A 23,139-nucleotide genomic window follows, 5' to 3' on the forward strand; every position below is an offset into this window, starting at 1 on the left:
GTTTCTTTTTTATTGCTATATTGATTTTTTATAATTGATATACAAATGAAACACATAGAAAAGTGGCACTGCAGATTGAAATGTTGTCTTCTTAAATGTAAATCACCAGAGGCCCGAATCCCAGCAAACTGCTGAAACAACTCTTGGTCCTCCAGCCAGAGGAGCAATTAAATATTTATAAAACTTTGAAATCACATCTCATCGAGAAAGGATTCCTCCAACATCCCTGAGAGGCTAGGAGGACTGAAGGATGGACTACAAAAGTGAAGCCTAGCCGGGAATGCAATTCTGCTTTTGAAGAGAGAGGTGTGTGGGAATCAAGCCAGCCTGTGTCCAAAGATATGACTGTTTACGGAGGATACTGTGAACACCCAGGATGCCATCAAGGTTTTAAGTTTCTTTTTAACAACTGCATGTTTTTGCAATAATTTATATCCTTGACTTAATGGAATGAGACTTCTTGCTTTGGTCTTAACTGTTCTGTTCTGAGCAATGATGCACATACTCTTAGTAAATAAAAGTTAAAGAAACAATTAGGGCGTGCAGTTCATAAAAAAAGGTAGCCCCTCATTTAGTGCAGTGATATTAATGACACCAGTTCAGTGAATGGCATTATGTAAGACAGTGTTGGTATCTCAGTTATTTGATAGTATAACTTAAGTAACAACCAAATGGCAATAGAAGCTATTTTGCCATCCCCCCAAAAAAGCAGGGAAATGGGCAAATTTGTATCTTTTTTTAGGTTTCTCAGGTTGACTGTGTTTGTAATGAAAAAAAAACAAACCCAATAGGTATGTATTGGAGGGGAGAGGAATCTAGTGGAAGGGTGCAGGCTTTTAGGGTTATCTTCTCTGTGGGACTGAAAGTGATTGGATGCCCCTTAACGGAATCATAGTCATCTAGTTACATGAGGGGTGGCCTGCATTTTCCCAAGCAAGTTCCATTCAGAGCTTTTGAGCGGGCTCTTAAGAAACGCGCCTGCAAATGTTCAGATATGTTAATTGTTTTGTGTCTTTTATGGCAAGGGTCTCCAGCCTTGGCAACTTTAAGCCTGGAGGACTTCAACTCCCAGAAAACTGGGAGTTGAAGTCCTCCAAGCTTAAAGCTGCCAGGGTTGGAGACCCCTATTTTATGGTAAGTGCAATAGAAGTGCTCTCTTGGCAATTTCAGGAAGTACAGAGCCTCGATTCAGTGTGGTTTTCTACCTTTATGGGAGGATTTGTGTATCCATCATCTTAACCTGGAAGGTCTTGGCCAATCACATTGGAGTCTTCAAACCCGCGTCAGCTGCCCTGTCTGAGATGTGCTCCATTTTATTCAGACTTTTCTTGAGCCTTGCATAAACTGTCACATTTTAAAGAGTTCCTTCATCTCTTCAGTTCTTCTGCATGATTTCTGTTATCATGTCATAATCCACACACCTTATTTTTAAGTTCAAATAACAGTAAGTGGAAAGCCAAAAATTAGAGTATGAATGTGACTGACTACCGTAAATAGGATGTAAGGCAATCAACAGCTGCAGTCTTTGCAGACTTCCTTTGCTTATGCAAATGAAGGGAGCAGCACAAAAGCTCAGTTTACTTAATTGGATTGGGCAAGATAATTTCTAGAGGATTGTTCCCTACAAATTTAATTTGAATGTTAATTTTCTTTGCAGTGAGCATTCTTCTTATTTTTGTAGGGTTTTTAAGGCAGCTGGCTTAACCCCTGTTTTTGCCTTGCTTTGTTTACCTTTTTAAAGCGGTTTTGTGGAAATCGCCTGTCCCTCTTTGACTTCCAAAATAATGAAACCTGTCTGTTTGATTTTCAGCAATAGTAAGATTACTCCGGACAAGGCAGACATCCAATAGATTCAGACTAATGTTATCAACTGAAACTGCTGCAAATGAGGAACATTGCCACTATTTAAACCCTGGGGATTCCTTGCAACATTTCTTTAGAAGCAGCAGTAGTGTTTGTCCTGCCTGTATTGCTCCATTCTTAGCAAAAGCTGATTATAATACAGGATTCACTGAAGTTTTCCCCTTCAGCCATTGTCTTTGGCCCTCCTAGTACTTGCAGCAGCTGTGATTCTTTAGGCTGGCACAAAGAGGCCCTGAGGCTGGGTTCAGAACCTTTGCTTGAACACCCAAAGACACCTTTGCCATGCTGAGAAATCTGTATGGAACTGGGGTTCTCTGAATATGTCCATTGTTCAGGCAACTTACATCCATTCTTTTTTCTTTTCAATTGTGAGGGCCATAAGATCAGAGAAGAGCCATCCTTATAGCCGTGCTTTTGGTCAGGCAGTGCCAGAGGTAGATCGCAAGATCTGCCGAGACTACTTAACGCCTTTGGGATGAGGCTATCCAGCTACTCATCTCTGAAACCTGCCTGGTTAGGTGCCATTTCTTCCGGTTGCATAAAATACCTGTTTGGTAGGGATTGTACAGAATGAATCCTGTGGCTTGGCATTCCATGCCTTCCTTTTATGTTCAGCGAGGTGTGGGGTGGAAGGAGGATTTTAAATGGGACTCCTGTGTAGGTGAAACATTAGATTTCTAAAGTGATACTACCAACAAGTAGGATAGAGCCCAACGGACATGGCCGTTTAAGAAGGAAAAGCAGGGCAAAAAAGACCATACCTAACAAGAGATGCTGGCATTGGGTTAAAGATTAGTAGGAATATTTGCACTGAACACGCTAGTCATTGTAGGTCTGTAAAAAAAATAAGACTTAAAAAGTTTTCTTTAGAAAACATGCTACTTATTCCATCTTGATGGTGAATCATAAAAATATGTAAAGTTCAGTTTTAATATAACATTGCAATTTGGGGGGTTATGTTTGTAATTTTTTAATATATATTTTTTAATTTAAATTTGTTTGTATTTAAGCAACTGAACGCAAATGAATTAAAGCAGTCAGCTTTGTTTGCACTAATAAGAGACACCACTATGTAATGCTGCTATTCCTTCAACTGAAAAAGCCTTCTTGATAATGTTAGTTGCGCTCTAGCATCAACAAACGTTTAGGATGTCTTTTAAATAAAACACTTTTTGGTGACAATGTAAGAATAACCTAATAAACTGCTGCAAAATGATTTTAAAAGGTGTTTATTATATATGTGCTCACACACGCATATATAAGAAGCAGTGCCAATAAGCCGTTCACAAAGAATGAGAGTTTTGCTTTATAGGTTTAGTGAAAGCACTTGGAAAAATAAATGTCCCAATCGTATTGGCTGAATTAGAGTGTGTACTGGATGTCTCTTTTAAGGATACAACTCAGCTTTAGGTTTTTCTTTCTGTTGTATGCAGTTAGAAGTTTTCAACAACCCCTATTCTAACAGTGTGATCCAAAGGAAACTCTTCGCTTATGTCTGCCTTTTAATTTGCACTTTTCAGTAAAACACCTCCACTTGCTTAGCAAAATTGTGCATACTGTAAATGTTTAAATATTGAGATGTGTTTTGACTATTTTGTAGAACTGAGCTGGAGATAATAAAGCTCTGCTGAAAAAATAACAGCCCAGCATTGTGAGTTTTCTTTGTATGTAAAAAGTATTTACAGATTGCAATCCAAGTTCTGGTTTAGGTCCTTATAAAGCTAACTGATGCTTCTATTCGTTTACTAACAAGCCAATGGAAAATTGATTTTTTTGAATCCAAGTTGATATTTAATGGCCAGGAACACACAATATAAACTTGGTTAGCAATTGTGGTTCCCAAATAAACAGTATTTTGAAGTAATGGTCTAATTCAGTGTTTTTCAACCTTGGCAACTTGAAGATGTCTGGACTTCAACTCCCAGAATTCCCCAGCCAGCGAATGCTGGCTGGGGAATTCTGGGAGTTGAAGTCCAGACATCTTCAAGTTGCCAAGGTTGAAAAACACTGGTCTAATTCATCCACATGCTCCTAAAAGCTACAGAAGCACTAGCTACAAATCCAATTCCACTTTCGGCCAATCCAGGCTATCCTGCAGGCCTGATTTTCTAGAGTGGGTCCCCCCCTCCCTTTCAATTAACAGACCTCTTACTAAGAAGGGGACATAATGCAACATGACCTGTTTATTCTAGAACTTAATTGGAATGCGTAGCAGGGGGAAAAAATTGTGAAAGTGAAAAAAACACATCTACGCCTCGATCCAAAACTTCCGAAAAGAAAAAAAAAAAGGACAGTGTTCCTTGCGGATATTGAAGACTGTTTCAAAGCGAATGGCAAAAGTATTCCTTGTACTATGACGACATGTGGAACTGGGGGTCAAAACTTAGCCAGGCAACCAAGTCATTTTTTTTTTTTACAGTCTTGTGAATTCGCTTGCGAGGTCAGCCACTTCGGGAAAGTGCCAGAAAAACGATCGCGGAAAAAGTTGCAGCATTTCCTAGCCTCTTCATTGGGTTGCCTATGGTTACAAAGCTGTAGGGCTTCTAAGAGAGATGCCTCTACCGACAAAACACCTATTATTTCTGAGGGCAATTAAGCCACGCTGGGAGGCTTCAACTTGTTTACTGCATAGATGAGTATGTTTTAGATAATGGGTAGCCCCAGTTTCTAGTCAATGGGAGTCCTACTGGGATTCCATTTCATAAGTTTTAATTACGTCAATATATATAACTTTGAAACACAGCAGATTTGGAAGAGGCATCAAGCACAGATGCAGGTTCAAAGGAGTATCACGTATGATAAAAAGTTCCATGTAAAGGATATACAATAGTTCTTTTTGCTCAGGTCGGCAGTTCAGCAGTTCGAATCCCTAGCACCGCGTAACGGTGAGCTCCTGTTACTTGTCCCAGCTTCTGCCAACTTAGCAGTTCGAAAACACGTAAAAATGCAAGTAGAAAAATAGGGATCACTGGTGGGGAGGTAACAGCACTCCGTGCGCCTTCAGCATTGAGTCATGCCGGCCACGTGACCATGGAGACATCTTTGGACAGTGCTGGTTCTTCGGCTTAGAAACGGAGATGAGCGCCGCCCCCTAGAGTCGAGAACGACTAGCACACATGTGCAAGGGAACTTTTATCTTTATAGCACCATATATAAACTTTGGCATCTTAAATACCATGTTTTCTATGATTGGATAACGCAAGTGTCCAGAAAGCTCTCTTTTCGTTCAAAATTAAAACAATCCTATACCCTTAATCGCTGCAGCAACTCAGATTAAAACAGTTCAGTGCTTTCTATTAGCTTCTTGGTTTGCACTGCGTAAACACTCAAGTTCCTTTGATTTTGGGCGGATTGAGTTTGACTTGGCTGGAAACAGAATTCTTGATGCACACACCTTATCCGATAGTTTAGACGTTTCCAAAGCTGGTTATACGATTTTTCAAAGAGATCTGGACCGAAAAACGTGGTGGTAAATAGTATTTATTTGAAATGAAAAAACAAAAAAAGGTACCTGAACTATTGCATTTAATCATGTATTGTAATTGTGTTACTCTACCTTTTTGCATTGGAGACAAATATACAATAAAACATTCAGATATCACAGATTGCACACTAGATAGTAATTCTTCAGGCCTTTTACATAACCACCAAAAACAGATATTGGATTCTTCAATATAGTACAAAAAAATCCACCCCTCCAGTCCTAGCCAGTTATCTTCAATTTACTCCGGTTTGCTGTACAAATAAATGGCCATTTACCCCAAGGCTTACAAATTAATAACAGGACAAAAAATATACATTGTACTGACACAAAAAGTCAGTTGTGTTAAGTCATGCAACAAGTAACCAAACTTGCTGAAATTAAAAATATTTTCTAAAAACAGTTTTAACTGCATAAATATTTTTTTTAATTATTATTATTATACACAGTTCATTTTACCAAAACCAAATCTGGAACAAAAAAAAAGAAAGAAAAAAAAGGAAAAGTTCCTACTAATTTTTATACATAAGAAAGTGCAAAATAATGTCTCTAAAAAGTCTTTTGCGCCTGGACTGGCAGATGAGGGATGGGGCTGCCATTCTGACCTTCTTCTTAAGCATGAACATTACAGTCACACGTTACAAACAAAGAGTGTATGGATACCTTTCAGGAAGAACCACGTCAAAGAACAAGGCAGGGTGAGGCGAACTGCTTGACAGTGCAAAAGTTTGGCTGCTGCACAACCAATGTTCGGTTTTTTACACACACACAAACACACAAAGCAAATTGCAACTGGCGGGAAAAAGGTTTCGGTGTTGAGCCCAGAGTTTTCTCAATCGAATCTTCAGCATCTTCCAAGGGGCGTGGATTTCAACTTTCAGAATTCCGCAGCTGTGGAATTCTGGGAACTGAAGTCCACACCTCTGTAAGATGCCGAGTTGAAAAACTTTGGGCTATGATAAAAACATTTTATGGGACTGTGGAAAGAAAGAAAGAAAAAAAAAAGCATTCCGAATTATAGTAGCAGCTGATGGGAGCTGTGAAGACTTCACTACACTAAAGAATTGTATTGCTCAGTATCCATGTATCCCAGTGGGACTTGGAAGGGGCTTTAAGGTAGGAACGGAGGGTGCCTTGCCATTTCTTGGCGCAGAATATCCCCACGTTTTCCCCTCTCATCGACAGGATGCAACTTCACAGTTACCCCTTGGAGTAGATAAATAAGGGTAGAAATCTGCAAGCTTTCCTCCCCAGTCAAGTAGCAAATTTGTTCAGCACACCGAAATTTAAATACAAGTTATACACATTTAACCACAACGCCACGCAGAAGTCACCTTCCCTCTGAGAACACCAAATGTAAAAAGTGTAGAATAACACCGGTACAATAGGTCTACGTACTCAAAATTAGGAGAATAAAAACAAAAAAACCCAGAAAACCGATACGTATCTTCTAATGAGCCAGCATTAGTGTCTACGAATGTTAGTGTCGACCAGGGCTTAGAATTTCATTTGGAGGAATTAACCGAGAGTTTGGGGAAAAAAAAAAAATCATTCTCAAGCTGAAAAAAAGATAACCTTCAGATTAAGAACTTCCGAGTTAAATTTAGTTATTTGGGGAAGGGAGAGAATTTTCAGTGGAATGAAGGAGATTGAGAGAATTTCAACGTGCTTTGCCTTTTTTATATTTGTACTTTAAAATTTTCTGTTCGGCTGAGTTTAAGGACCACATAAGCAGCACTGTGCCTATGATTACAGAGTCTTATTCTAGCATAATGTCAATAGTTGGAGATTCTATCTTAAAAAAAAAAACTATTGAGAAACTTGGCAGATATCAAACTTGGCAGCACCGAACAAGGCAGAAGAATAGCCATTAGCTCAATGCTGGTTGTGACAAAAACATCCAGTGGGGAAAAACAATTTTCATAAACCCGTGTGTGCTCATGTGTGAAAGGGTTTTTTTGGTGTGTGTGTGTGTGTGAAATCCATTTATTATAACCCCAATGAAGTCTTGCAATCCTTCGTGACAATTAAAAAAATCCTCAGCATACATACTTAACCTAATCACTGCATTGATTTCTAACCAGGGAGAAAATTGCTCTGGACGAACTATTCAAAATTATGTTAAATTCATTTTCCTCCTCCCACCGAAGTGTTAACAAATCACAAGGTTTATGTTGTGCTACATTTCGTGATGTGCCATGTTGTTTCTGAGTTACTTGTTTTTTTAAAAAAAAAACTGTCGTCTTTTACCATAGTTAAAAGGCAGTAGCAATAATCTCATCACCAAGGAAAGAAGGAAGGAAGGAAGGAAGGAAGGAAGGAAGGAAGGAAGGAAGGAAGGAAGGAAGGAAGGAAGGATCCAGTACATGGGGGGGAGGGGGTAGAGGGGATAAAACAAAAAACTACACTTCAAAGCCTCATTTCACTGAGATGTTTGATTGGATCTGATCTGTATATTTTTCATAGTACTATAAATGCTGATCTATAAAATAGCTGAATTTATGTCCTCCAAGTGAACAAATGAATGATGAAACTGGGGTGCAACATCAGGTTCAAGCCCTAAGTAAAGGAGCAAGTCTGAATTTAATTTTGAAATTCACTGGGACCCCTCTAAGCATTTCCAAGTTGTCGGGACGTTTCCAAGTCCATTTTGCAAAAACAAAAAATCAAAACCCCAAGAACAAAACCACCTAAAAGGAAAAAAAAATGGTCCATTGGTTTTCTTTTTTGGGGGGGGGGAACCTCCCGAAAACGAAGAGTATTAAATCTGATTTTCATGCAAGCCGTTTACTAGTGTTTTTAAGTAAGACTTGCCTTAGACCTATCTGGATTAGCGGATTACTTACAATGGTAAAGAATGAGCAAGCAGCAAGGTGTATAAAAACAGACCTTATTTAAATACGAAGAGAGATTCTAAATAGATGTATTAAAAACGCAACAGAACGCCGGGGGGGAGGGGGGGGCTTTTTGGTTATCTTACAGTTTAGAATAAAATGTTTGAAGTCCTATGCCACAAAACAAAAGGATGGTCTCCCCCCTTCCCCCCCATCTTCAAAATAGCTTGGATTAACTTAAGATCATGTGAGTAACTAAAAGAATCATGCAGTTGGAATAGTAAAGGGGAAGGGGGGGGGAAACATAATGCCCCTTGATGCTTTCTTCTTTTCAATTAAAAAACAAAAAACAAAAACAAAATCATGTTTAAATAGATGAGCCAAAGAAGAGATGCAAAGTATAGTTAGTGGTCTGAAATCCCATGTAACAGGCAGTCCAGTTTGTTTGTTTTTTTTGATAAAAAGGCCATTTTCTCTATTTACAATATCCACAGTTTTGCTTTGCGAAGAAGGCAAATGTACAACTATTTTTTTTTCCTAAAAAGCCTCCTGCTTCTGGCAACCCAAATCGAATGGGACTAACTACAAAATCAAGCTGGGGCGAGAGATGGTGAAGGAGGTCTTTTCTTGGCGGAGAAGACGGAAGAGGCTCGCGGGGCACCTTGACGCAGTCGGGGCAATTATGACGCCCTTCCCGCCAGATCCCAGCTGATGTTTTCTGGCACCTCTCTGCAAAGGTGCCCCACAAAATAATGAATGATCCCTCTCGCTCGCGGTCCTTGCGTAGGGAGGTGACACGGGGAATTGGTAACCGCTGCAACCGCTCCGAATGTGCTGCTCAGGCCGGGAATTAATCCGCTCGGGTGAGTTCTTGCTGGCCCCGCAATATTGCCGTCTGGCTTTGCGCTGTTCCTCTTGACGGTGTTAATTCCAGGATCCCTCCTCCGGCCCTCGCTCGTGCTGCAAATTGTAATAACAGTTCTGGCAAACCCGGACCGGGGAAGAGATTTTCAACCGCTTGATTTCGGACTGAAAACGGCTGCACCTGGAGAAAGAAATGTGGAGTTAAGACTGATCTCTCCTTCTGTACATTTCTCCAATTCTTTGCTATTTCTATGGGTCAGGCACACATGTACAGAAATACACCACAAACAGTGCATATTGTCTGTACTGTTTGCTGTTTGTTGCAAGGAGGCAAACTGCTGGGAGTCAGAGGCAGATTTCCCCCCCCCCATGGTTTCCCCCTTCCCCCCTCCCAAAAGCTAGGTGCGTCTTATACTTTGGAGCCTCTTATACTCCGAAAAATACGGTACTTTGCTACCAAGGTTTTTGGAGAATAGACTCGCCCAAGAATCGTTTGGTTACAGAGAAGCCGAGCTCTTGAAAGTGGCTGCTCTTACTTCTGACAGAAGAGTTGTCCACAATTCCTACAATGGTGACGTCTTTCGGTAAGAGAGAAGCGGACCGAGCAGCTGGAGCAGCTGTCTCCTCCCTCGTCTTTCACCCAGTGGTCAGCTGCAGAGCGGCCCGGTTGGTCACTCACAGACCAGCTGAACACGCGGCCTCGGCTGTCCCCAACGAGAATCCTGCTGTGATCCCTGGAAGAAACAAATATGCATTAGCTTCCGGTCAAAACCTGTGGCTGAAGAGGAGAGTGTAATCCAGCAGGTCAAAAGAAATGCAGGTCTATCTTCCATCATCCCTCCATTATAGGCAGTCCTTGACTTACAACTGTAATTGGAACTTCTGTCACTAAGCAATAGGGTTGTTGAGTAAATAAGCCCCATTTTATGAACATTTGTTTGGTCATGAGATCCAAATCGGGGCACTTGGCAACCAGCATTTATTTATAATGGTCCCAGGGTCATGTGAGCATCATTTACCACCTTCCCAGGCAGTTTATGACAAGCAAAATCAATTGGGGGGGAGGGGGAAACCGGATCTGCTTAACAACCATGTGATTCACTTAAGAACTGCAAAAAAGGTAGTATAGTATAGCCTTTATTGTCATTGTACATCATGTATACAACGAAATTGGTTAGTAATGTTAGGTGTGACTTATTTAACAACCGCCTTGCTTAGCCACAGATATTCTGGCCCCAGTTGTGATCGTAAATGAGGACTAGCTATATGCGTGTTTTATTTCTTTTAAAGTTCTTTCAGAGAGCCTGAAGGACACTTTTCAGTGAAATGGGATTTTTTGCTATTTCATGAACATTTTATATATTTTGCAAAATAATTTAACTATCTCAGCCTCTTTATGATGAATCGATTTAATCAGGTGGGATTCAGCCGGTTCACACAGGTTTGTGCAAACCGGTAGTTCTGGTGATCAGTTGCCCCCCCCCCTCCGGCCTCTGCCCTAGTCTGCCCTATATTTCCTTTGTTTGAAGCCCAGCTGACGGGCGCGACAGAGCACTTGCCACGTCTCAGCTGTTTTACTCGCCGGTGCTGCAGTAGAAGCAGGGGTGGGTTCCTGCCAGTTCTAACCTCTTCTATAGAAGAAGTTCCACAAATCCAAAGTGCCATTTAGAACCGGTTCCAGCTCCCTCCCCCCCCGCCTGTCCGCACATCATCAAGATGAAGAGCGAGAGGAGGAATTCTGGGAGTTGAAGTCCACAAGTCTTAAAGCTGTCAAGTTTGAACACCCCTGGGTTTTTTTTTTTCCTAAGGGGTTAGGAGTGCAAGGGTCTTGTAATTTGACAGCTTTAAGACTTGCGTGCTTCAAATGCCAGAGTTTCTGAGCCAACATTTTGGTTGCTAAGCAAGAGCGTTGTTAAGTGGGTTTCACCACATTTCACAAGTTGGCCACGCCCACCCAGTCACATGGCCGTCAAGCCACTCCCACCCAGTCACATGGCCGTCAAGCCACTCCCACCCAGTTACATGACTGCCGAGCCACTCCCACAAAGCAGGCCACACCTACAGAAGAGATTCTAACATTTTTTGAAACCCACCACTGAGTAGAAGGCGAGTTGTTGAGCTGCTTTCAAAGTGCGCTCAACAAACTGCTTGTTACACTGGTAGAACCCCACCACTGGATTTAATGCCATTTTCAGACAGATGATAGGAAGCAGGGTTCCCCCCAGGCCACTATTTTGCTTCGGTGATCTGAAGCCTTTAAATGCCCTACTAAGCTTTCTGCTGCCATTTGGAAGAATTATGTGCAAGGAATTAAGGAGAGGGCAACCTACTTACTTGGAAATGGCCAGCGCTGTGATTTCTGCAGGGTGTGCATTGTCCTTGCGGTCAAAGGCGGTGTGCATAGTTAATTTGCTCCTGAACACTAGCTGCCTCTCCCATCTGTAGCCTAAAAATAGATGCAGGTGATAAGGTAAGCAAACGTGGAAAGTAGGCGAGCGAGAAACTTCTGATCCACAAATTTAACACTCGACTGGAAACAGGGGGATGCACATCTCTGTTGGCTGTGGAGCAGCTGGTCCCTTTTTTTCAGAACATGCCACAGGGCTAAGAGGCAGGAAAGGGTAGCCATCCCTAACATGGGTGGACAAAAGAACAGAAGCTCTCTATTCTAGTGCTGATGAAGATTCGCAGGCTCCCAGAGTTACCTGGAAGTTCATTTATGGCAACTGGAGTTCTTTTCTTTTTGGTATGAAACGTTTTGCTGCTTTGGACGGTTGGAAGAAATGTCCATCTGGTTCAGTTCCAAGTGGGGAGAAAGACACTGGAAACATGGAGGCTGATTGGAAAGATGGTTTATTGGTGGACAGGACCACATGGGTTTGAGGTCCTGGGCAGCTGAGCACATGGAGTGGAGAGAGAGAGAGGTATTTATACCCTCTCTTGGGCCTTGCCCTTGAGCTTCCTGTTCCTGTGCAGGAATATGTATTCTATTGGTTGTAGTCAGACTCCCATGCAGAATCATGTTTGTCTCAATCAAGTTTGGTTGAACCTTGGGCTGATGTAATGTCCCCAGGTGATTTCACAATGCAGTGAGCTCTGCTGCTAGATGGGTAGAGGGCTAATACTATTATGTCCTGAGAAGTCATGTCTTAATCCCATCACCCTGGAGCTGAAGCTCCAATTGTCTTGTAGATCGGCTGCCCCGGTCTTAATGTGCACCAAATATCTGCTGGGGGCAGGGAGTTGCTTCATGGTTTTAAAAACACGCTTCCCCTTTTCTCATCCTGGGAAATATAACATTCTGCCTTTTTAATATCTCCCAGAACCACTATAGTGCATGTGTCACAGGTGGCACGCAGTGCCCTCTCTATGGACATGCGAGCCGTTACCCCAGTTCAGCTCCACTGTGCATGTTGGTTCTCAGGTCTCTGCCACACATGCACGGGGGTGTGCGGGACGTGCGTGCATGAATGCTCAGGGGGCAGGGCACATGCAGGGGCAGGGCACATGCGGGAGCAGGGCACATGCACAGGGGCGAGGTGCATGTGGTGGGGCCGTGTGCGCATGTACGGGGTGCATGCACAGTGACCGCACGCGCATTGCATTTTGGGGGTTCGAGTGCGCTTTGGGCACTCGATCCGGAAAAACCTTTGGGTTGCTAACTTTCTACAGGACTGAAGAAAGTATTTCGATAAGCAGCAAAACATTTCAAAGAGAAAAGAACTCCAGTTGCCAGGATTCTGCCTCTAACATCTTCTTCTAATATAGAACAGGCATTTGTGAGACGGATAATTATCCCCCCTTAGCTTCCAGGACATGTTATGTTTTCTTTGACAACTATCCTGGATCAATATAGACATTTCAATGCACCGTTCTCGTAAAACAATGGCTGCGACGTTCCCATGAGTCCTCAAGTGTGCAAAAATGTAAACCCGCGACTATCGAATCAAGACAAACCACCAGTCTCCACTGTAACTCTTTCCTAACCCGCTATCATTAGGGCACGATGCTGCTAGACGAGATGAAGTCTCCACCCAGGGGTGAAATGCTACCGGTTCGCCTGAACCGGTAGCAAAAAAAATGCTAGCGGTTCCCCAAGTGGCATTTCTGACAATCAGCTGTGACACGCGATTTATATTAGGTAGAAAGCAGGATTTCTTGCTTCCTAGCTAATCTAAATCGCGTGGCACAGCGGATTCCCGCCCCCCCTCCCTTCGCTGTTCTATTTTGCAGGTGCGCTCGGCGGCAGGTTCCACCCGCCCACCTGGATGTTGTCATGTCCGTTTTTGAGGCTCTGGGCACGCACGCGAACTCACATTTGTGAACCGGTAGCAAAGTACATTTCACTCCTGTCTCCACCCCACACATGCTAAAATCAAGGAAGCTGGCATCCACATCACTTTAATTCTGCCCTTTTACAAAGGTGTCTGATACCTGGTTTGAGCTTGCTGTAATGCCGCAATTCCCCTTGGTTGGCGTTTGAATGGTTTGTGGGCGCATGCGAGTATCCCTTGGCTTGCCCATCGGAATAGTTCACAAAAATGAAGCCGTCTTTCTCGTCCAAGCTCAGGTGGTCAGACCAACGCCTTGTGTCTTCGGAGCTGGTTTCTACTGACCATACAGCTGTTGCTCGAGCTGAGGAGGACCGAGGTCTGTGACCAGCGGGGGCCTGCTGGGGCTGGCTCTCGGGCAATTTGGCGTCGTGGGCAGGGGCTTGGTCTTCTGCGTCAGAATCACTGCTCTCTTCCTCGGGACCTTCTTGCCCTTCTGCTTGGAAGGCAAAAATAAAGGCTTTAATGACAACACTAGGGCGGCGTGATGGCTCCGTGATTAAAAAGCTGAGCTTGTCGCCTGGAAGGTTCGAACTCAAGCGTGCATAATGGGGTGAGCTCCCGTTATTTGCTCCAGCTCCGGCCAACCTAGCAGTTCAAAGCATGCAAATGTGAGTAGATAAATAGGTATCACTATGATGGGAAAGGAACAGTGTTCCATAATATCATGCCGGCTACATGACTGCGGAAATGTCTTCGGACAGCGCTGGCTCAACGGCCCTTGAAACGCAGATGAACACTGCCCCCTATGGTCAGTAACAAGCCGATAAGGGACTCCCTTTTAATAATAACACTACTCAGGCAGAATTTTCTTCTTCAGCCCCACAGTCACTGCTGTATAAACTAAATGAAAATTCAATTTCTTTAATACGATTTCTTTTGCATTTAATTTTTTTAAGTCTATTTTGGACTGTATTAGCATGTTAAGATGGCTGGAACTTGTCCATGACATTTCTCTTAGTCTGATTCATGAAAAAAAGGAAAAAAAGTAAGGTAAAGGTTCCCCTCGCACATATGTGCTAGTCGTTCCCGACTCTAGGGGGCAGTGCTCATCTTTGTTTCAAAGCCGAAGAGCCAGCGCTGTCCGAAGATGTCTCCGTGGTAATGTGGCATGACTCAACATCGAAGGTGCATGGAACACTGTTACCTTCCCACCAAAAGTGGTTCCTATTTTTCTACTTGCATTTCTACTTGCTTTCGAACTGCCAGCTTGGCAGAAGCTGGGACAAGTAACAGAAGCTCATTCCGTTCTGCAGCGTTAGGGATTGGAAGCGCCGAATTGCCGACCTTTCTGATTGACAAGCTCAGCATCTTAGCCACTGAGCCACCACGTCCTTCTAAAAAATATGTACTTGTATTCAATTTCTCCCTGGTTGATTGGCAGCACCTCAGAGCACTATCCAGTGGACACCAACCTCTTCGAGCCGAGGTGGCGCAGTGGTTAAATGCAGCACTGCAGGCTATTTCAGCTGACTGCAGTTCTGCAGTTCGGCTGTTCAAATCTCACCAGTTCAGGGTTGACTCAGCCTTCCATCCTTCCGAGGTGGGTAAAATGAGGACCCGGATTGTTGTTGGGGGCGATATGCTGACTCTGTAAACCGCTTAGAGAGGGCTGAAAGCCCTATGAAGCGGTATATAAGTCTAACTGCTATTGCTATTGCTATTCGTGCGTGAAAGGTAGCTTTCAAGCACCTGAATTGTCCATTCCACTTTGTCCTAAAAGTTTCTCTTCTTCGAAACCCACGTATCAAATTTTCACACAATCTGATCATAAATCATTACACAGGTAGTCTTCAACTTACAACCACAACGGAGACCACAATTTGGGCTACAAGTTGTTGCAATTGTTAAGCCAGGTATCTATGTAACCACCTCATCAATGACTGCAATCCAAGTTCCCCTGGGTTGAAGCCATTAAAGCCACAGTGGAGTGGTCTTGCGGCTGTTAAGAGTGGGTGTACTGCTGCCTTAAATGCTGTAGCGCGCTGGTGACCGACTCAGACAGTGAAGAGGTTGGGGAGGAACATGGGCCAGTCCTGGAGTCTGGGGAAGGCTCTGATGAGGGCTCTGTGTCAGAGGCAGAGATGGGACCAAGGCTGTCTGACAGTTATCAGCTGCCTTTGAAGTCGGAGATCAGTGGGGCAGAAAAACAGTTGGAGCCTGTTCCCGATGTGCGCATGTGCAGAGCTGCCAGGTGAAGGGAACAGTTAAGGAACAAGGGCCGACTCAGGAGTAAAGACACAGGTGGACGATGAATGGCCCCTCCCATAGGGAATAAAGAGGAGCAAAAGGGGAGTGGAGTTTGCAGGAGACAATTATGTTTGTTTTGTTAATGTGAAGCTTTGTTCGTAACTCTCAGCGACTCCTTGCCAAGTATTTTCTCGTACAGCGTAGCGAAGATATCGGCCTGGCAGCTCTCCAAGCCTGATAAGGCCTGTGGTTGTAAATTCACCCTTGAAAGACTGTTTGCAAGGACTTTGCTGGATGTGAATGAGAGGAATTCACATTACTTTAATAAAAAAGGGGTTTTGTTGGGATAAGGAGCCTGCTTTTGTGATTTTGGGAAACCTAGGTCAGAACACCCAGGGACGCTGCCAGGGCTCCTTATGCCCCCTTTGGTTCAATACTCTTGTAATCCCAGATGGTCATTGATCAAACCAGTTGTAAGTCGAGGACTAACTGAACTTGAAGAACAGTTGAAAAAAAAGAAAGATAATTTTAGAATGTAAAATAAAGCACCTATTTGTGGTTCCGGACAGTCTTCGTGCATTTCAAGCATCTCCACAGGTTCAGGAGCGGGAGTTTCCGGGACCTGTAGAAACTCCATCCGCCAAAACTAGGATGACAGATACACAGGGTGGAACTGAGGTAAAATCCTTTTAACACATACAGTATTTTTTTTTACATTGGCCTAACTTGCTTTCCATCTAAAGCAAATGGTCTCTTAGGGCAGTGGTTCCCAAACTTGGCAACTTTAAGACTTGTGGACTTCAACTCCCAGAATTCTCCAGCCAGCTGGCTGGAGAATTCTGGGAGTTGAAGTCCACAAGTCTTAAAGTTGCCAAGTTTGGGAACCACTGTCTTAGGGTAAATCACGGCTCATTAAAATACATAAGGATGAATGTTTTAAACACATTAAAATCGACTCCGTTCTTATTGATACATCCAGTCGAAAAGGGTTTAGAACAGTGGTTCCCAAAGGGGGGCCCATGCCCCACAGGGGGGCAATTTGATTTTTAATGGGGGCAATTTCAACCTTGTTTAAACCAAATTAAGGGTCTTTTAAGGCTTCCTCCACGTGAGTAGAATTCGCTTTTTGAGTAAAGTTAGAATTATATGTCACAGGGAGGGAGGAGGGGAATCAAGATTTTAAAGATGTTTAGGTGGGACATAGCCAAAAAAAAAGGTTGGGAACCACTGGTTTAGAATAATAGTAATGAACAGAATCATTATAATATAAAGGAAATCTACAGAAATTGCTACAATGCAGCGGGAAATCCTAGAAAGTTACCGTATTTTTTGGAGTATAAGACGCACCTTTCCCCCTCCCTCCCCCAAAAAGTGGGTGAAAATCTGGGTGTGTCTTATACACTGAACGCAGCATTTTTGACCTCCCGAAACCCCGCCCCCTTTGCAAAAGTGCAGAGGGTTTGGGAGACCTGCAAATTGCTCCTGGGGGCTGGGGAGGGCAAAACGAGCGAAGAACGGGCCGTTTTCAAGTTTTAGTTAAGTTTATTTTTCTGTCTCTTCCACAAATACGCATAACCATCGCTGGCCTCCCGAGGTATACAGGTAGGATAAATTGTTCGAACAGGAGGAAGATATAAAAAAAGAGAGAGGGGAAATTCACTACTACAGGTACTTACTCGGACGACTCCATCCGAATGCCCAGTCACAATAACGTTCTGCGTATCCCACTCATTCATTTCTGACATGCAGCAACAGAGAATTTGCTGACTGCGCCCGGTGAAAGTATTCACACTCACAATGGGGTTTCCGTTAATGCTCCAGACATGAATGTACGTGCCCGCACAGGACACAATATCCCCCTAGAAGAGGAGGAAAAGGTTTTAGATACAGACACACCCTCACACACAAACAATTTTCAACGCGCGACGATTTCTCTCTACTTTCAAGGGTGCCGTTCAGAGCTTGATGGGGAAAGAAAAAATGCTTCTGAAGCATTGATGATCAACCTGGAGACCACAAATGTTTTATGCAACATTTTGGTTGCAGTTTATGCAACCTCATTAGGCAGTGGAATAAAAAAACACACACACCAGAGTTTGAGCAGGTGAAGGGCCTAGCACTGAAGTCATGTTCCCCTCACTGCAGTGACACTCAAACTGATCCCCTGTTGTGGCCTGTCAGCGGCCCAGGGGAGCTGGTAGCAGATACGGACAGTGAGGAGGTTGGGGAGGAACCTGGGCCAGTCCTGGAGTCTGGGGAAGGCTCTGATGAGGGCTCTGTGTCGGAGGCAGAGAGGGGGCCAGAGCCGTATGCCAGTTATCAGCTGCCTTCAGTCAGACATCAGTGAGGCAGAAGAACAACTGGAGCCTGTTCCCAGTGTGCGCATGTGCAGAGTGGCCAGATGAATGGAACAGCTAAAGAACAGGGATCAATTTGGGAGTAAGGCCACAGGTGGACGTTGAATGGCCCCTCCCAGAGGAAATAAAAGAGGAGTGAAAGGGGAGTGGAGTTTGCAGGAAACAATTAGTTCACTTAATTGGTTCGTGACTCTCCGAGACTCCTTGCCAGGTTTTGCAGAGATCGGGCCTGGCAACTCTCCAAGCCAGATAAGGTCTGTGACTGTAAATCCTCCCTTGAAAGACTTTGCTGGATGTGAATGAGCAGAATTCACAGTCAATTAATAAAAGGGGTTTTTGTTGGGACCAGGAGTTTGCTTCATGCTCTTGGGAAGCCTCGATCAGAACATCCGCATCCCTTGAACAAGATCATTTTTGCACCTTTTTGTTCCAATCCCCATTTGGGAATGACATCACAACAGGCTGTAACTAAACCATAGGGAAATAGCTTCCATAGCCACAGAAACGACAGGAGGATTAAGTGCTAATGTGGTGAATAATAGTTTCAGATGAGGAAGGATTTTTAAAAAGTTTAATTCATCACATACATTGTTTCTACGTACTGGGGACTGTAACTTCACATTGAGGCAGTCCTTAACTTGCCATGCCTTGTTTAGTGACCATTCAAAGTTACAACAGCGCTGAAAAAGTAACTAATATCCGTTCCTCACACTTATGACGGTTGCAGCATCCCCATGGTCACGCGATCCAGATCTGGATGCTTAGCAGCTGGTTCGCATTTGTGATGTTATCAATGTCCTGGCGTCGTGATTCACCTCTTGTGATGTTCGAACCAGCAAAGTCAGATTCACCTAACAACCGTGTTACTAACTTAACAACTGGAGTGATTCACAGTGACAACGGTGGCAAGAAAGGTCATAAAAAGGGGGAAAGTTCACCAAAATGTTTCAGTGAGGAACGTGATACGCATTAGAAATGTGGGTTAGAATCTGCAGTTAGAAATGCGTTGCTCAATTGTGTTTGTAAGTCACCTGTGCTGTACAGAAAATCCTTAGGAAAAAAAAGGGTGTTTTCATTTCGTACAGAAGTCAGAAACTGCCTAATCAGGATAGATTTGAGAAGGAAAGGGAACAAGGAATGATATTTAACTATTTTGGGGTCTGTGGATATACCACCCCAAGAAAATAAAAAGTAAGAACTGGAAGAGACGCCTACAACAATAGAAAAAGAGAGGAAGAGAGGAGGAGGAGAGAGGAAGGAAAATGGTGAGAAGATGGAAGGAAGTAGGATAGAGGTAGGAAGGGGGAGAGGAAGAGAGGAGGAGAGGAGAGGAAGCGGAGGGAAGGAAGATAGAGGTGAGGAGAGGAAGATGGAAGGGAGAAGGAGAGAGGGTAGGAAGGGGGAGAGGAAGAGAGGAGGAGAGGAGAGGAAGAGGAGGGAAGGAAGATAGAGGTGAGGAGAGGAAGATGGATGGGAGAAGGAGAGAGGGTAGGAAGGGGGAGAGGAAGAGAGGAGGAGAGGAGAGGAAGAGGGGGTAAGGAAGATAGAGGTGAGGAGAGGAAGATGGAAGGGAGAAGGAGAGAGGGTAGGAAGGGGGAGAGGAAGAGAGGAGGAGAGGAGAGGAAGAGGAGGGAAGGAAGATAGAGGTGAGGAGAGGAAGATGGATGGGAGAAGGAGAGAGGGTAGGAAGGGGGAGAGGAAGAGAGGAGGAGAGGAGAGGAAGAGGGGGTAAGGAAGATAGAGGTGAGGAGAGGAAGATGGAAGGGAGAAGGAGAGAGGGTAGGAAGGGGGAGAGGAAGAGAGGAGGAGAGGAGAGGAAGAGGAGGGAAGGAAGATAGAGGTGAGGAGAGGAAGATGGAAGGGAGAAGGAGAGAGGTAGGAAGGGGAAGAGGAAGAGAGGAGTAGGGGAGAGGTAAGGGAAGAAGGAAGGGAAAGGAGAGGAGGAAGGAAGGAGAGAGGGAGAAAAGAAAGGGAAAAGAAGGTGGTGTCAAAATAGGCGAGGGATGGTAAACAAAGCAACCCAAACAGTATGCTTTAACCCCGTAAATGGAATGACAAATGTATAAGAATGAAGAACGTAAAAAAAATAATAATAATTATGTGAATGTCTATCTATAATTGTACAGAGAACAAAAAATAAAAAACTTTTTTAAAAAAAACATAGAAACTGCCTCTGTGTTCACCCCTATCTGACCCACAAGCATTTTGGCCCCAGATCCATCAGTCAGCTTTTTCTGACAGCCTCCGCCCTAACGTTTGTCAACAAGAGGACAAAAGAGGAAGCTGCTCTATCAGGAAAAGCAAGAAGGAAAAGTTCAGAAATAGTAGCTCTGCAGGGTGTTGCCTCAATCTCATCAGAACACCGTTTTCTTCCTGCCTCAAAGCTCAAGAAATTATCCGGGCCTCCTTTTCTCTTGGCAAATCCATCCCTCTGAATTGGCAGGAGAGACAGTTCTCGGCTGCCAGCTAAGTTGCCTTTGTTGTGGCCCTCCAGCGGCCAGGGGAGTTGGCAGCAGATTCGGACAGTGGGGAGGTTGGGGAGGAACATGGGCCAGTCCTGGAGTCTGGGGAAGGCTCTGTGTCGGAGGCAGAGAGGAGGCCAGAGCCATATGCCCGTTATCAGCTGCCTTCAAAGTCAGACATCCATGAGGCAGACAAACAGCTGGAGCCTGTTCCCAGTGTGCGCATGTCCAGAGTTGCCAGACGAAGGTAACAGCTAAAGAACAGGGGTCGACTTGGGAGTAAGGCCACAGGTGGACGATGAACGGCTCCTCCCAGAGGAAATAAAAGAGGAGCAAAAGGGGAGTGGAGTTTGCAGGAGACAATTTGTTCGCTTCATTGGTTTGTGACTCTCCGAGACTCCTTGCCAAGTTTTGCAGATATCGGCCTGGCAGCTCTCCAAGCCAGATAAGGTCTGTGACTGTAAATCCTCCCTTGAAAGACTTTGCTGGATGGGAATGAGCAGAACTCACAGTTAATTAATAAAAGGGGTTTTTTGTCAGGACGAGGAGCTTGCTTCATGCTCTTGGGAAGCCTCGATCAGAACAGCCTTATTCTTAGTTTCTTTTAAAAGATCACCACTGCGCTGGGATGTTGGGGAAAGACGGGAGGAAGCGGGTGGGGGTGGGTGGGAGTTGGACCGTTCTGGGTCCACTCTGAGCGAACATGCAATCTGGACAGAGATGGCCTCAGAGGAAAAGCTTCCCATGATGGGAGGAAAGACAAAGATTCCCCAGGTGATCAGCTAAGGTGAATGTGCATCAACTTTAGAAACATTGCCAAGGGGGATTATGCTCCTCAGACATGCGACATAATGCTTGACATCTATTAGAATGAATACAGGTACTCCTTGACTTACAACCACAGCCGAGCCCAACATTTCCATAGCAAAGCAAGGCGTTAAGTGAGTTTTGCCCCATTTTATGGGGTTTTTTGGCCACATTTGTTAAGAGAATCACTGCAGTTTGTTACATAAGCGAAACTTTCCTGAAGTGAATCTGGCTTCCCAAAAGGTTGTGAAAGGTCACCACAGGACCCCGGGACACTGTAACGGTCGTAACTATAAACCAGTTGCCAAGAGTCTGAATTTTGATCCTGTGACCACAGGGAGGCAGCGACGGCCGTAAGTGGCGAAAATGATCCTGGGCAACGCCGAACAGTCACTAAACAAATGGTCTCAAGTCAAGGACTACCTATAAAACACATTATAAAGCCTCATCTCAGGCCTGGGCTCACTCATACCGTCAGTTCGTTGATGCAGAGGGCGGAAACCGGAGCCCTGTGGCCGCGAAGCTGCGTTACAAAGGAAAGTTGGTTCAAATCCCAAATGATGCAGGTGCGGTCACATGACCCACTCACAATGATGTGATAGGCCAGGGAAGCCGTCAAACATGTGACTGTCTCCGTATGGCCAAGCAGCGCCTGAATGCAAAGCAAAAGAGAACGAGAATCGGAATCAAGACACACTGCCATACAACTTGACAAACGGTTATTTCTTCAGGCCCATGAAAAGCAAGACTTGGAAATGTATAATTAATAAGAGAATAGAAGATACATTAAAGCAGTAGGAATAAACATGATACTAAGACCGCTGGCGGTGGTAGCGCAGCGGTTAAAATGCAGTAAATGCAGGCTAATTCTGCTGACCGCCAACAGTTCGATCCCGACCAGCTCAAGGTTGACTCAGCCTTTCATCCTTCCAAGGTGGGTAAAATGAGGACCCAGATAGGTTGATGTTGTAAACTGCTCAGAGACTGCTGCAAAGCACCAGGGGGGCAGAATATAAGTCTAAGTGGTGTTGCTATGGGGAAAGCGAGCCTAGGAAAGTGATTGCAAAAAAATCCAAAACTGTGTCCTAGAGTGTATGCTTTGCATTTTTGGTAATTTAATAAATAAATAAAATAAAATAAATAAATGTTGTGTAATCCTCAAGAAGATTAACATTAAGTTACTTTTTATAGGTGTGATTTATCAATCATAGCTCATATTTCTGATATTTAGGAAGGCAAAGTAGAGTAACCAATTCCTTGTAGAAATAGAGCTTTAATTCTGGAATGAAAACTGGAAATTAGATACCGCGTTTCCCTGAAAATAAGACAGGGCCTTATTTTCTTTTGACCCCCAAAATAAACGCTTGGCCTTATTTTCGGGGAGGTCTTATTATTTTTGAGGTGCAGGAGGAGGTGAGTGTGGTGACCTCATGGTTGCTGCTGTGTTGCAATATTTTCGGGGGAGGGCTTATTTTAGCGCATGTGCTCAAAAGCCCGATTGGGCTTATTATCCAGGGAGGTCTTATTTTCGTTGAAACAGGGTAAAAACAACATGGTCAAAGAATGAAACAGATATCATATACAATATTTTCATCTTCCAAGTCTTCGGTAGTATACAATCTATGTTGTATACTGCCGATCACCTCCACACGACCCATTAGATCTCATCGTTTAGGCCTTCTCCGAGTTCCATCCGCTGGCCAATGCCGACTGGCCACCACGTGGAGGAGAGCCTTCTCGGTGGTAGCCCCGACCCAATGGAACGATCTCCCCGTGGAGCTTCGTACCCTCACCACCCTCCAGACCTTCCGCACAGCCCTTAGAATCTGGCTATCCCGTCAGGCCTGGGGCTAAAGATTGTAACCCGCCCGAATGGTATGAATGTTGCGTTTTAATCATGTACTGTCTTATATGTATTCCTTTGGATTGTGAGCCGCCCTGAGTCCCCCC

At 44.1% G+C, this 23,139-nt stretch overlaps 2 protein-coding genes across 7 annotated transcripts in view; one reads left to right on the plus strand and one right to left on the minus strand.

The window, feature by feature from the left end:
• CDS1 (CDP-diacylglycerol synthase 1) overlaps nt 1-3,502 on the plus strand; it is a 30,016-nt gene extending 26,514 nt beyond the window's left edge. Inside the window, exon 13 of the mRNA XM_014066414.2 lies at nt 110-3,502. Coding sequence (XP_013921889.1) covers nt 110-230 — 121 coding nt within the window. The 3' untranslated portion in view covers nt 231-3,502. The remainder of the gene's footprint in view (nt 1-109) is intronic.
• A 1,825-nt stretch (nt 3,503-5,327) lies between these two features.
• The window catches only part of WDFY3 (WD repeat and FYVE domain containing 3), a 207,084-nt gene continuing 189,272 nt past the window's right edge, over nt 5,328-23,139 (minus strand). For all 6 annotated transcript variants that reach the window (XM_087724055.1, XM_087724056.1, XM_087724054.1 and 3 more), the window contains 7 exons: nt 21,662-21,841; nt 17,240-17,422; nt 16,113-16,209; nt 13,477-13,809; nt 11,377-11,488; nt 9,579-9,776; nt 5,328-9,223 (listed from right to left, as the gene is read on the minus strand). In XM_087724055.1, the coding sequence (XP_087580181.1) occupies nt 9,103-9,223; nt 9,579-9,776; nt 11,377-11,488; nt 13,477-13,809; nt 16,113-16,209; nt 17,240-17,422; nt 21,662-21,841 (1,224 nt within the window). In that variant the 3' untranslated portion in view covers nt 5,328-9,102. The remainder of the gene's footprint in view (nt 9,224-9,578; nt 9,777-11,376; nt 11,489-13,476; nt 13,810-16,112; nt 16,210-17,239; nt 17,423-21,661; nt 21,842-23,139) is intronic.

Source organism: Thamnophis sirtalis, unplaced genomic scaffold (assembly GCF_051295495.1).
Source record: "Thamnophis sirtalis isolate CommonGarterSnake01/CBP01778 unplaced genomic scaffold, rThaSir2_p1.2 scaffold_10, whole genome shotgun sequence".
Taxonomy (NCBI): domain Eukaryota; kingdom Metazoa; phylum Chordata; class Lepidosauria; order Squamata; family Natricidae; genus Thamnophis; species Thamnophis sirtalis.